At 53.1% G+C, this 13307-nt stretch overlaps 3 protein-coding genes across 3 annotated transcripts; 2 read left to right on the top strand and 1 right to left on the bottom strand.

The window, feature by feature from the left end:
* Nucleotides 1-910: 910 nt before the first annotated feature.
* BP5553_05696 (uncharacterized protein) lies at nt 911-1847 on the top strand (the record flags this gene model as incomplete). The annotated part of the gene is made up of 4 exons (XM_032014319.1): nt 911-983; nt 1040-1219; nt 1274-1368; nt 1425-1847. 4 exons carry the CDS (start codon nt 911-913, stop codon nt 1845-1847), a joined length of 771 nt encoding a protein of 256 aa, XP_031869000.1.
* A 920-nt stretch (nt 1848-2767) lies between these two features.
* BP5553_05695 (Uncharacterized protein) lies at nt 2768-10634 on the bottom strand (the record flags this gene model as incomplete). The annotated part of the gene is made up of 5 exons (XM_032014318.1): nt 2768-5793; nt 5856-5952; nt 6033-9080; nt 9148-9257; nt 9326-10634. 5 exons carry the CDS (start codon nt 10632-10634, stop codon nt 2768-2770), a joined length of 7590 nt encoding a protein of 2529 aa, XP_031868999.1.
* A 1082-nt stretch (nt 10635-11716) lies between these two features.
* BP5553_05694 (uncharacterized protein) lies at nt 11717-12508 on the top strand (the record flags this gene model as incomplete). Its single annotated transcript, XM_032014317.1, has 3 exons — nt 11717-11781; nt 11834-12396; nt 12462-12508. The coding sequence occupies 3 exons, from the start codon at nt 11717-11719 to the stop codon at nt 12506-12508; spliced, it is 675 nt and encodes a 224-aa protein (XP_031868998.1).
* Between the last annotated feature and the right edge of the window lie 799 nt (nt 12509-13307).

Here is a 13307-nt window from a genome sequence, read left to right as displayed (position 1 = left end):
CCTTGTAGTGATCGCTGCCTTACTTTGCTACGCAAACAGAAACCTTACGCAAACCGGTTACCCGGGAGAGATAATCGGGGGACCGTTACACGGAGGCCCGGGCAAAAAGTTACGATAGTCTAATATTGACCAAGGTCTGGCCTAGTAACGGTCTGGGGCGTGTGATCAGGATCCTTCAGTGAGGGTTTACAGACTTCGTGCTCTGTAAAATAAGCCTGTAGTCCACTAATCTTACACCGACACTAGTTGCTGGGTGACTAGTAAGCGAGACTGGCTGTGATCCCTGCACTATCATAACTTTTTGCTGGGTCCTCCGTATTATACATTGAAATAATTAAGGGGTTTCAGGGTACGGAGGTCGCGGTCATAAGTTTGGAGAATATAGGCCTGACACCCTGTAATGCCCTGTAAACAGCAAGGTCTCACCCCTAAAATTCGCGGCCGTTAGGCCTATAATCTAAACCCATCGCCCAAGCTCAACCAACTAGAGGCCCTAAGGTATGACATTTTCGCCTAGCCAGACAATCAGAGGCCTTGAAGCTTGAGAATTTTAGGGGGTGAGACCCTACAGGCTTCTTACAGGGCATTACAGGGTGTCGGGCCTGTATTCTCCAAACTTGTTTTGGAATTTGCCGTTGCCATCTCATACGCCGTCTGCGCCGCTCCATCAACCAATCGACGCTGGGATGTCAGTTTATTCTTCGCATGAACATTAACGGCGGGGTAGTGCGTCACGATTGCTCGAGAGTACAGTAAGAGCTACTGTCATTACTATTGGATCACATTTACGAAGGTCGCGGTCATAAATACGGAGGGCATATAAAAGAACAGTATAAGACGGCTCTGTGAAGCAGTGTAAACTGTAGATTGTGCCTGATCGACGTACAGCGAGGCTTCAGACATCTTGAGTATGCACACCAACTTTACAGTGGATCTGAGCCAGCCGTCGGCAGAGCGCGAATTAGCTGCGACATCTGACAGAGGTATGTTAGGCAATCCGGAAGAGAGAGTGCTCCCCCATTGTTAACGCGCAAAGCAGACGAATACTTCCATAACGGCGATACTGTCGGTCTAGACCGCGCTCTAGACTTCGGTGCTTCGTCAACATGTGATCAATTGTTCGACTTTGGTTTATCAGAGTTGGAAAATTGTTACCCGAATCCCACCACCTCACAGGATCCCATGTTAACTCCTCCTCCATCAATGTTGAATCACACAGGTAGCCCCAACCTCACGTCGCCTCTCATCGACCGCTAACTCATAATTTTCTCAGCTAGCCCAACAAACTCGAACAAGCACCCTGAAGTGATCCCAGGAATAAGCCAGAGTCCTACTGAGCCCCGCTCAAGCCGGTCTGGCAGGCAGAAAGTGCGCTTACCACTTGTTCCTTCTGTGCGGAAACCCAAATATAACGAGACGTACAGGCCGATCGAGCCCGTAAGACGAAGGGGAGTGAGCGACCACATTATGCTGTGGAGAAGCGATACCGATCAACACTAAACGAAAAGTACGCCGCTCTAGCCCGAATATTATCAAGTGAGGCCATACAGAGGATATGCAGAACCGAAGCACAGGACTGGGCGGTAGAGATGGACGATGCTCCCTCTGGCTCAAAGGGCGGTTCAAAGGACGAGCGAAGTCGGCAAGGGAAGACGGCTACGCTTTCACGAACTATTGAGAATATTAACGTTCTCAGCAGGTGCTGTAGGCGGGAAGCAGAGGGTTTGGAACAGTTACGATGCGGTATTTATGACGTGAGAAATCGAGTACAGCACATACTACGGGCGAAAATACCGCCGAGTCGCGAGCAACATGATGGAGAGTGGTTACGAGGAAAAGCTAAATAACATAGTATCCTACCTGATTAGACAAACCAAAAAGAGTCTACACTTTTCTCTAGCATGTCAATAATCTTTCCATGTATAGATCTTTACCTCGAGGCCAATTGGGATTAATTACACGTAAAGGAGTACACTGTGGTGGCATAATTAATGCTGTTAAATAATTAAGAAGGTAAGGTGTAAACATGAAAAGTCACGTAAAATATTATTATGGCCCTTTAATGTGGTCACTTATTGTACCCCTACAGAGCAACTCTTCCCGTCGAGATCAAAACCGTAGCAGCCGGTGTCCTTGTATCTTTGAGGACCATATGCACCCGCCGAAGAGGATCGCCCAAAGAATTTCGGACGGCCAAGCGGGAGAGGTGGCAGTAGAGTGGAGGAATATTGATAGTGTCACGGCTAAGGTATAGGGGTAAGCCCCATTTCCTGTGTACAAAGGATGTTGCTAGTAGGGTTGCGGAATGACTAAGGGAAGACCAGGGCTCTTGTTGGCTATAACCCTTGGAACCTTACGTGATCCTTAAACGCATTGCTGCCATAGGCGTTGACACCTTAGTCGGTGGATATCACAGCCTAGCCGATGGCCATCCCAGCTAGCCCACCTACTCCGTACTTACCCTACCCACCTTTGTATATAAGACCTCCACCTGCCCTGTTCTAGCTCCAGGCTTCAGCTGAATATACTTCGTGTCCCTACACATCGATCTATCTCCCCCTCCCACAGATGGTACGTAAGGCAGGTTACGCGTGGTGAGTGCCTTCGATCTGAGCCGCTCCCTTTTGTATACATACCATCCGTTTGTTTCATGTCGTGGGTGATCCGCAATGGCAGATTGTGGCGCTGACACGGAGTCGTGTGTACCGCGTAAGCAACAAGCCGAAGACCTTAATAGGGGACATAAGAGTTGATTCACCACGCCTATCTACTTGGATGCAAGTTTTCCCTTGAGTCGCTGAACCGCCAGTGCACCCAGACGCTCCATTGTGTTACTCGTGTCTGCCAATTCCAGGACCGTAATCTCGATGCCGAGAGTCTGCTTCCACCAATTGCGAATCTCAATCGCGACAAGCGAGTCTGCGCCCATGGTCACGAGCGTCTGAGATGTGTCTCTGGCGACATCTTCCTTCATGAGGAACGCGAAGATACGCTTCGCAATCTCCTGCGCGAAGAATGTCACGGTTGCAGGATCATCGAGTCTCTCCGGCTCGCTCGATAGCGAACCCAAGAAGCTTCGAAGGCCTTCTTCGCTGCCCATCCCAGCGCCCTGTGTCGTCACGCCCTGGTTGTTACGGAAGACCGACAGGCGTGGATCGCGCCTCCACGGTGTCGTGTTCCGTGGGTCCGACAGTGGGAGGGTCGTATCGTTGTACAGGACCAAGTGTGCAGCCTCCTCGTACGCCATGGTCGAAGTCGATGCTACGGGCAATATGTACTGATTGGATGACCGTTCAATCGCAAGGTGGAGGCATCGAAGGAAGTCTCTCTCACTCATGAAACGAGAGAGGGCTCTCCCGAGGCGTTCGGCGACGTTCTTGGTTGACGCGACATAGCCGACATCCTCGACTGCAGCGATATCCAGGACCGCAGCAGGAAGGCCCAGGCCATGGCGGAAGTGAACAAAGGCGTCGAGGTAGGTATTTGCCGCTGCATAGTTGGCTTGTCCGCAAGAACCCAGCGTCCCACTAGTCGAACCACACACGACGAAGAAGTCCAAGTCTTTGGGAAGAAGTTGGTGCAGATTCCATGTGCCCCGGACCTTGGGACCTGTGGCCGCCGTCCAAGCGTTGTGGTCCATATTCAAAAATCCGGTATCGTGCAGCACCATAGCTAACTGTAGGACGCCCTTGATCGGGCGACCCTCCGCGGCCATCACCACCTCACGCACGAAATCAAAGTCGGCCACGTCGCCAGCGAAGCAGCGTAACTCGCAGCCGAGCTCGCGCAGCTCATCGACAAACTGACGATGCTCATCTCGGGTCCCCGCAGATGGTGAAATAACCATGAAATGTCGAGCACCGTGGCTCACCATCCAAGAAAGGACCGATTGGCCCAAACCCCCAAGCCCGCCCGCTAGGACGTAGACGCCGTGAGGGCTGAATGTTGGCTTGGGGGTTGGCATAGTCGGCGGAAGGGCGGCAGGGTCGGTAGGCATCCTGATGACGATTCGACCGATGTGAATGCCTTTCTGCATATAGCGGAAGGCATCCTGGATCTTGTCAGCTTCGAAGACGGTAGTGGGGTGTAACGGGAAAATGTTGCCGTCTCGGAGGAGATCTACGGTTTGACGCAGCAACGGCGCGACCTTGTGTGGCTGGGTCACGATGAGGGCAGCCAAATCGATGCCGAAGAAGGCGCGGTTGTCAGCAAATGGATACATGGCTAGACGACCACGGCCGAGGAAGTCTCGTTTTCCAAGGTCAAGCATGCAGCCCTCAGAAGCAACGCACTTCCAAGAGGCATGGAGCAGCTCACCCGAAAGCGAGTTGAGGACGACGTCGACGCCAGTCCCATCAGTGGCGCGTAATACGTCCGCAACGAAGCTGTCGTCGCGGGAGTGGAAGATGCGGTCTCGCGGCACGCCGAGCTCTGTGGTGAGGAAGTCGACCTTGGCCTGTGAGCCCACTGTGCAGTAGATGTCGGCGCCCAGCCAGCGCGCGACGTGGATAGCAGCAATGCCCACTCCACCGGCTGCGCTGTGGATCAGCAGTTTCTGGCCGCGCTTCACATGAGCCTTCTCGACAAAACTCCACAGGACGGTGGCGTATGGGATGAGCAAGGCTGCTGCATCCTCGTTGCTCACATTTGCAGGCGCCCGGTCAACCAATGTTGCCGGCAGCTGGATCTCAGTGGCGAAAACAGGGAGCAGCATCTCCATGAACACGACGCGGTCGCCGACAGCAACGTGCTTGACATCCGCGCCGATGGCCGTGACAATGCCCGTAGCCTCGACGCCGAGGCCATGGTAGCCGTCGCTCTCCATAGGCCCGTCGGGGGGGATAATGCCCATGGCCACGGCAACGTCGTGGAAGTTCAGACCCGCGGCCGTGATGCGTACCTGGACGTCTTTGACAGCTACCGGTGAGAGAGGATGGCCGGTCCAAGACATGGACTGCAGCATGCCCGGCTGTCGTATCATCAGATGTTTGGCTTCCGTCTGGGGAGCGGCATCGACCAGCGCCTTTGCGACGGACGTCGCATGGATTCGGCCCACGAGCACCTGCCCGTCCCGCCAGACGTATTCGGATTCTATGTCAACACTGTTGTTGTCTGTTGCCATCTTCTGCGCCTGTTGCACCTCGCTCAGCACCCGCGCCACGACGTGGCTGACCTCGTTGTCGAGCCTGTCCAACTCGAGGGTGACAAAGTCAATGGCCAGCTCGGCGCGGATGCATCTCGCCACTCCCAGCATCTGGCCGTAGTGTGGATCAGAGCATTGTGTCTGGGCAGGCCGCATCAGCCAAAGCACCGCCTGTCCCGACACATCTCCCACGATGTCGATGAAATTCGACAGGTCTTCCGCACCAACGTCTGCTAACAAGGGAGCGCGTTCGGTGTCAACGTCCATGAGCGAGATAATGTCTTGGCCATCTGGCAGCTTGGCCCCCCAGACAGACTCGTCCACTGTGTATCCCGCGGCCTCGAGCACGCTCTTGATACCTTTTCCAAACTCATTCAATCTGGCTCTTGGCTTTAGTAGAGTGATCCTCTTGCTAGTGTTGTCAGACTCGGAAGTGTCAACAGCTCGAGCCTTTGCCACAATGTTGGCGGTATTGAAAAGGTGTGGATGCTTGCTGTCACGAACGGCGGACTCGATGCCGTGGAAGCCACTCTGCCGCAGTTTGATATCCCATTCTTCTTCTACAATAACTGGACGGTCAACACGGCCATCCTCGACTCCAGCCCACCACCCGTCGAAGAGACCCATGATAAGGTCGGCATATCTCGTATCTGTGCGCGAGTAGAATGTGTCAGCTCACTCTGGAGAGCATGTGAATGGGGAGATGACATACTCGCACAAATTTCCTGCAAAAATATTTGCCCATCCGGTTTCAGTAGCGTTCGACACCTTGTCAATGTGTCGACCAAGTTAGGAGTGGCATGTAAGACCTAGATGGCCGTGGCGGCCGAGTCACGTCAGTCACCCTCGTAGTCGACAACGATTACCTGGTGTCCCCGAGTCAACTTACGTTAGAAGCTACGATCAAATCGTAAGACGCGGCCTCGAACCCTTGTTCGAGCGGATCCGCTGAAATATCACAGACGGCAAACTTGAGATTTTGATATCGACTGAAGCGTTCCTTGGTCTGACTGACGAAACCAGCCGAGACGTCGGTAATGGTGTAGTCTTCGTATAGGCGCTCCCCATGGCTGGAGTGCATGGCCTCTAGCACAATAGAAGTCGTGCTGCCCGTGCCGGCACCGATTTCCAGGACACGAAGCTGCGGCTTGTTCAGGCCCAGAACGCGAAAGAAGTCTCCAATATCGGACCAGGCGTTGATTTCGTCGTACAACTTCTGCAGCACTCCGCCGACGAGAAGGAGGTCCAATAAAACTTTTCGACCTTCAAGAAGATCCTTGATATTGGTATAGACGCGCCGGAGCGCTTCAACAATGTTCTCCACGGCGCCGCCCCTGCTTAGCTCCCGCCATTCATCCAACTTCTCCCGCCGAGCATCTCGACTAAGGGCCTTCAGCTCCACGGCGTCGGGTATTTTGGACTGGCCCTGATCGACCTGGTCCATATGCTTGGCCACTCCAGCCAGAAAGTGCTTGAAGAACGGCTGTGCAAGAGACGTGACCGTAGCCGCCTCATGGTGGACCTCGACCGCGCACATCAGGCCATATTGTTCCGCGAATTTAATGTCGGCAGTCGCGCCGAGTGTAGGACGCAAGAGTGTATCCGGAGGGGCAAGATTAAAAGCAGGATGCCATTGGATCGACCAGGCTTTCAGTTCGGACGCCTGCTGGGTCAACGACCCCTCCATTCTCGCGCTTTGGAACCCGTTGAGAACAAATACCACGTCGTTGTCGTCCCCTACGCCAAACGATTCGCCCACCGTCAATCCAGCAGAGCCGCGGGAAGTGGTGCGGACACGAAGCGTTGTCCGGCTGCGATCGGCGCAGACGTAGAATTGTTCGATGAATGTCGGGAGGAACAGTTTGTCCAGCTGACGATACTCGCCCTTTGTGACTGCGACTGACCACGACTGTAAGATGATATCTAAGGTGGATGGGTGGAGGGCGTACGCCTCGCCCTCGTCCTGTCGATCGGTGATGCTGACCGATGCACTTTGATTAACGGGACTCGCGGTGACGTTTTCTAGCCCAATGAAGCGATTGCTGTAGTTGAGGCCGATGCGCGACAGCGCCTTATACCAGCGTTTCGAATCGACCTTTCGTGAATGTGGTGCAACTTCCGGGGCCGTCGGACAGGCCACAGCACATCCATCAGTAACCAAGCCCCAGCAGTGTTTTGTCCAGGTCCCGTCCTTCTCGGAAGAGATGGAAAACTCCCACCACTTGCTGTTCTTCGAGGCGGTTAGAGAGTGCTTCCGCAGTGTAGTTACGATCTCGGTGCCCTTGCCCTCGCCAAGGAGCATTGCAGCCGCGAAGTTGACATCTTGCACCGTGTAGGCCGTTGATCCCGTTAGCTGAGCCACGGCCGTTCCTGCCATGGTAATGTAACCAGCTGCGGGGAACACAATGTCCTTTTCAACACAATGATCTGCCAGCCACGACACATCGCCGAGTCTGATAACGTTCCTCCACGCGGGCTCAATGTCGCTGCTCTCAAGGACGAGGTGGCCTAGCAACTCATGCTTGCGGTGCTTGCGGAACCTCCAGCCCGCCGTCATACGGGTTTCAGCCCAGTGGCGCATCTCATAGTTCCAGGGGTAGGTGGGCAGGTCTGGCAAAGTAAAAGCGTTGTCTGATACAGGCACTTGAGGTGTAATGCCAAAGCAGTAGAGCTTGCCTATGGCCGCGAGGAAGGTGTGGGAATCGTCCTGGCCACGTTCGGCGAGCGAGGCATATGGAGCAGAGTGGCCGGTCTCCTTGTATATGTGTCGGAGGGGACCCGCCAGCGCGGAGTGAGGACCAATCTCCAAGTGCGCCGTGTTGCGCATATCCGTCAACATCTGCGATACGGCTGTGCGGAACAGCACGGGGTTCATCAGGTTGACCAGCCAGTACTGCGGACCGAAGTCTTTGGCTTCGAGCACTTGTCGGCCGTAGACTGCTGAATAGTACGGCACACCGGGAGGCTTTGGCGCCAGATGTGGAGCAAGGAGAGAACCGTAGAGGTCCGCGACGGTTCCCATATGGTGAGAATGGTAGGCCATCGGCACGCGAAGCTGACGGACGAACAAGTCGGGATGCGCCTGCTTCAGACTATCCATGGTCTCTTCCAAGCCCTTCAGGTCACCGGAGATGGTTACGCTGGCGTTGCTGTTCTCGCACGCGAGCACGACTCCGGGCTTCAGATGCTGCTCAACCTTCTCGCGCCCCATGCCCACAGCCGCCATGCTGCCGGAAACTGTGTTTCGCGCGCAAGCGTAGCCTCGATAGTAGGCGGTGATGATGGCCTCTCTGCTCGTGAGCACACCAGCAGCGTAGGCTGCGGCGATCTCTCCACTCGAGTGTCCGACAACAGCGGATGGTCTGATGTCCCACGCAGCAAGGGCATCAACGTAAGCAACCTGCACAGCAGTACATATGGGCTGAGAGCGGTCCGTCGAGTTCAACAGGTTCTTGTTGGCCTTGTCGTCAAGCAACGTCTCTTCAAGGCTCCACTCGGGCGGATGCTCGAGCGACTTCAGCACCTCATCCATGTGCCGGATGCTCGCAGCGAAGTCTGCGTTTCCCAGCATCATTTCGCGGCCCATGCCAACCCATTGGGCGCCTTGACCCGTGAAGACAAATGCAACGTGACGAGCACCTTGGGTTTCCGACGGGGCCCCAGGCTCTCCAACGGTCAAGCCATCTGCGATACAATAACTCGCTAGCTTTAGGCGTTCTCTTCGCGAGGCAAGAGTATAGATCATGGCCTCGAGATTCGCCGGATTCCTTTCCAAGTACTGTCCGTAGTAGGCCGCCATTTTTGTGATGGCCGGTACGCTGTTGCCCGACAGTAGTAGTAACGACTTGTGTTTAGGTACAGCGTGACCGTTGCCGGTGAGCGTTTGACCGCGGTGCCATGATGGGATTCCCATTGAGGCTGCAGAGTCGAGCACGATCTATAAGACATGCGTCAGCGGTGGTGCTACTGCTAGCATGGGTAAGGCACAAACTTGAGCTACTAACATGTACATTGGAGCCTCCCAGACCGAACGAGTTAATGCTCATGCGTTCACGGGTTCCTTTGGGCCAGTGCAGAGGCTCCACTGGCACTTCGAGATTTCGTTCCCATGGGACTAGAAAAAGAACCTCAGCGTCAACTCTGCCCAACGGACCAAGAAAGACTAGGTAATCAAAGACTCACTCTTCGGATTTGGGATCTCAAACTTGATGTTTGGCAAGACTGTCTTGTTTTCTAGAGCGACGACTGATTTAATGATGCTGGCCATGGCGGAGCCACCCTCTCCATGGCCCAGATTAGGCTTCACAGACCCAATGTACACTGTTTCGTCGCCACCAAAACATTGGGCAATAGCGGCCGTCTCCAACGGATCGCCGATTGGTGTTCCAGTGCCATGAAGTTCAACGATCTTGGTCTCGGTAAGCGGCAATCCTGCAGACGCGTATGTTTGGCGGATCAACGTCTCCTGCGCGACGGCATTAGGAGTGCCAAAGGTCCTGGAACCGTCCCCCCCGTCCGCATTGCTGTCACAGGCGCGAATGACGGCGCGGATGGGGTTGCCGTCGCGGATGGCGTCGTCGAGACGCTTAATGTAGAGGGCGCAGACCGACTCTCCCCGCGCGAAGCCGTTGGCGCGAGCATCAAACGTCTTACAATTGCCATCGGGCGCCAGCAGACCCACGGCGGTCATTCCAATGCTTGCTCGGGGCGTGATGATGACATTTGCACCGGCCACGATGGCTGATGGGCACGAGCCTGAGCGGATGGCCAATACAGCCTCGTGCACTGCTTCGGCCGTAGCGGAACAGGCGGTCTTGATAGTGACGCTGGGACCTAATAGATTATACTCAAACGAAAGCCGGTTCGCAAGGGCAAAATCCCCCTTGCCCGTCATCTGATATGGCGCGAAGTTCAACAGATCGACGTTCTGCAGGTCCTGCCAATCTTCCGTGAAGTCGCCAATAAAGGTGCCGATGTTCCTCCCTCGAAAGTCGGCCTCGCCAGCGCTTTCGAAGGCCTCGCGCGTCACCTCGAGGAGGAGGCGTTGACTAGGATCCATGGAGGCAAGTTCGGCGTTGGATATATTGAACATGGAGGTGTCAAATTGAGCGAGATCGAGGTCTAGGTAATATCCATATTTAGTGATAACGGAGCCGGCCTTACCATCAGGATCATAGTAGGCTTCAACGTTGTATCGATCTTCAGGGACGATGTTTCTAGCATCTCCCTTGTTTGCGAGAAAGTTGAAGAGGTCGGATGAGCTTCGGATTCCGCCGGGTAGTCTCACGCCCATGCCACAGATGGCGATTGGCGTATTGGTTAAGTCCTCAGGTCCCGTGGCCCCGTTGGCCCCGTTAACGTGGGTACTTGAAGAGCCGTTGATGGGCTTACCGTTGGATGTAGCTTTCATGGTCGTCGTCCCGTTCGTGGCTGTTCCGTTGGCACGAGAGAGGCGATTCGGACCGCCACCAAAGTCAATACCTGTTGACATGCTGCAGAAGTAAGTGAGAACGAACGAAGATAGACAGGGCTGGTAGAGATAATGGATGTAGGTAATAGGTAATGGGTATCTATATGCAAATAGTGAAATGCTCGTTGTTATTCTGCACGGAAGAATTAGGGCCGCCGTTGATGTAGATAGGATAATACTTGGTGCGCAATTGTATCAATGTTGAGCATTTTACTCCTTAGCCAGCTTATACGCGTGAAGCTCGTTTCCAGTTGTGGTGATGACTGTACATGATAGTCCGGGTGATCCTTCAGTTGCTGCGTGCAACGCCCAGCATGGTGCCACTCGTTTCCCAACTGTGTGGTTTTTTGATGCTCGAGCATAACAATAAGGACTTGAAATGTCTAGTCCCCTGCGCCAGCACTTTCATCCATTAAAGTTGCCTTCTGCGAAACGAGACGCTACTGAATCGATGAATGCTTAGTGCTTGGATTATAATGCTTGTTGGGATAGAAGGATTAAGGGATCAAGGGATCTGCTAAGCCCTGTTGGTCAATTTGGCCAATTAGTTAACCGGACGCCCCGGTCAATTTCCCATACGCTTTTTTATAATTTGTCAGCGAATTTTCCGCGTTAAATCACCTATTTTATCTACTCTCGGGATTTTAATATTAAACGCCCTTAAATTTAAATAAACTAACAAGAATTTCCTATATAATAGTATATTAAGTAGCTTTTAGTTTTGCTAGCTTTATAATAGAAAATAAATCTAAGATATTAATAAGTTAACTAGTTATTATATTCCTTTAAACTTTACCATTTATAACCAGTCGTCGATTACATACGTGAACACAGAGTAGAATGTTACCCACCAAACCCAAGGATGGCTTATACCCCAGGCTGACCGCTCTCAGCGACTGATAGACATATATGAGAAGGCACAAGGCCTAACTGTAAATCAAAGCGTACTGAGTCAGCTACTACACGCGATGTGGTTCTTAAATGCACCGTGGCACCACTCGAGTTCTGACCCCTTGACGCCACATATCCCTATGCGTAAATGGCCATTCCACGCCAGACATGCGAATATACTTATCGGCGGTTTCATTCGCCCATTTACCATCATGGTTAAGGACGAAGACCGACCTACAGCTTCAAAGTTTCACCAGCAGCAACAAGAAGATGTCATGTACCCAAAAGAGCAAATTCGACGGTTTCCAGAGGACAGATTTGGTCTATAGTACGGTTGCCAACCATGAAATCTGGGCGTCCGTCCTAACGCCTAGAAAAGTGGCCGAAGAGCGACGCGGCGGCGCCCATATCAATGTCCCCGTGCTGGTCTTTTGGCATGGAGGAGGCTTCATCGTTGGAGATCGCCTGTACGAGCCGTGGTGGCCGGATTGGCTACTCGAGTTCGCCTTATCGCAGGATGCCATGATCGTGGCGCCTGACTATCGTCTCCTGCCCGAGGCGACCGGCGCCGACGTTATGGACGACATGGACGCCTTCTGGACTTGGTTTCTCGGTGCTCTGCCCAGCGTCGCCGAGTCCGAATCATGGAGTGTGCGGCCGAACGTCGACCACATCATTTGTGCTGGACACAGCGCCGGAGGAATCATTGCGTTGCATTCCGCCCTTGAACGCCCTGACGCGGCTGTTAAAGCCGTCGTGTCGCTCTATGGGCCGCTCTACGGCAATGTTACAGAGCTCAAGATGGCCCGGCCGAGAAAGATTCTAGGATCGTGGCCTCCTTCGCCGCGACAAGCAGAGGTCAATATTCGATCGTATATTAAGCGTACCAAGGGTACGGTTCGAACGCATGGAGACGTAATGGAGATGTGGGGGTTGGTCGCATGTATTCTACAACAGGGTCGGCTGCCACGGATGGTGAACCAGAGGCTCGATCCGCGGCTTGATACCATTGGTAGCATCGAGATGAAAAGGAGCTGCCCGCCAATTTGGGTGATCCATGGACAAAATGACTCGGTGGTAAGCAAGAACATGTGATTGTTGTTGGCTGTCTACGGGGGTCCTTGCTAATTATTATCGATGGATCTGATCCAATAGGTTCCGACCGCTTGCTCTACAGAATTCGTCAAACGCATAGAAGAGATTGTACCCAACGTGCCTAAGATGCTATCGGTGCTGCCTGGCGAGCACAACTTTGACGCTTCGTTGACCATGCAAGAACCTTGGATAGCAGACGGCTGTAGATTCCTTCTTGAATGTTGGTAGACGTAGATTTACTGTGAAGGGAACAAGGATGCGAAGTGTGCATGACTATAGTAGAAATATGGATATCAACAGTTGAGAGAATGGAAAGCAATATAAGCACTTCAGTTTTGTCTAATAATAGTCTTTGTCCAAACTATGACATATGCCTGACATTAGGTTGCCTATCACTGTCAACAATTGTTGTCGAGATACCTTGAGACTATGAGCTTCTCACTCTTTACCGACATATGTGGCAATAACTGATCTCACACTAGTCGAATAAAATGCTTCCTACGATTGCCTGAGTATTTCGGGCTTCATCCGTAGTACTAAATAGCCGAGTTTACCATCACGTGTGCGTGCCTCAGGCATATATCCATAGATACTAGTAAAACCCTCGATGTTTCGAGGACCGAGCTTCTTCCTTAACCAATACAACTCTCTTTTCTACCTTACCTTACTCCACACCCACCCACACGTGAGCTTCATATCCCGCTTCAT

Source organism: Venustampulla echinocandica, assembly GCF_003357145.1.
Source record: "Venustampulla echinocandica strain BP 5553 chromosome Unknown scaffold_3, whole genome shotgun sequence".
In the NCBI taxonomy this organism is placed as follows: domain Eukaryota; kingdom Fungi; phylum Ascomycota; class Leotiomycetes; order Helotiales; family Pleuroascaceae; genus Venustampulla; species Venustampulla echinocandica.
The sequence above is the reverse complement of the archived record's forward strand: the minus strand, read 5'-3'. Positions and strand labels throughout refer to the sequence as shown.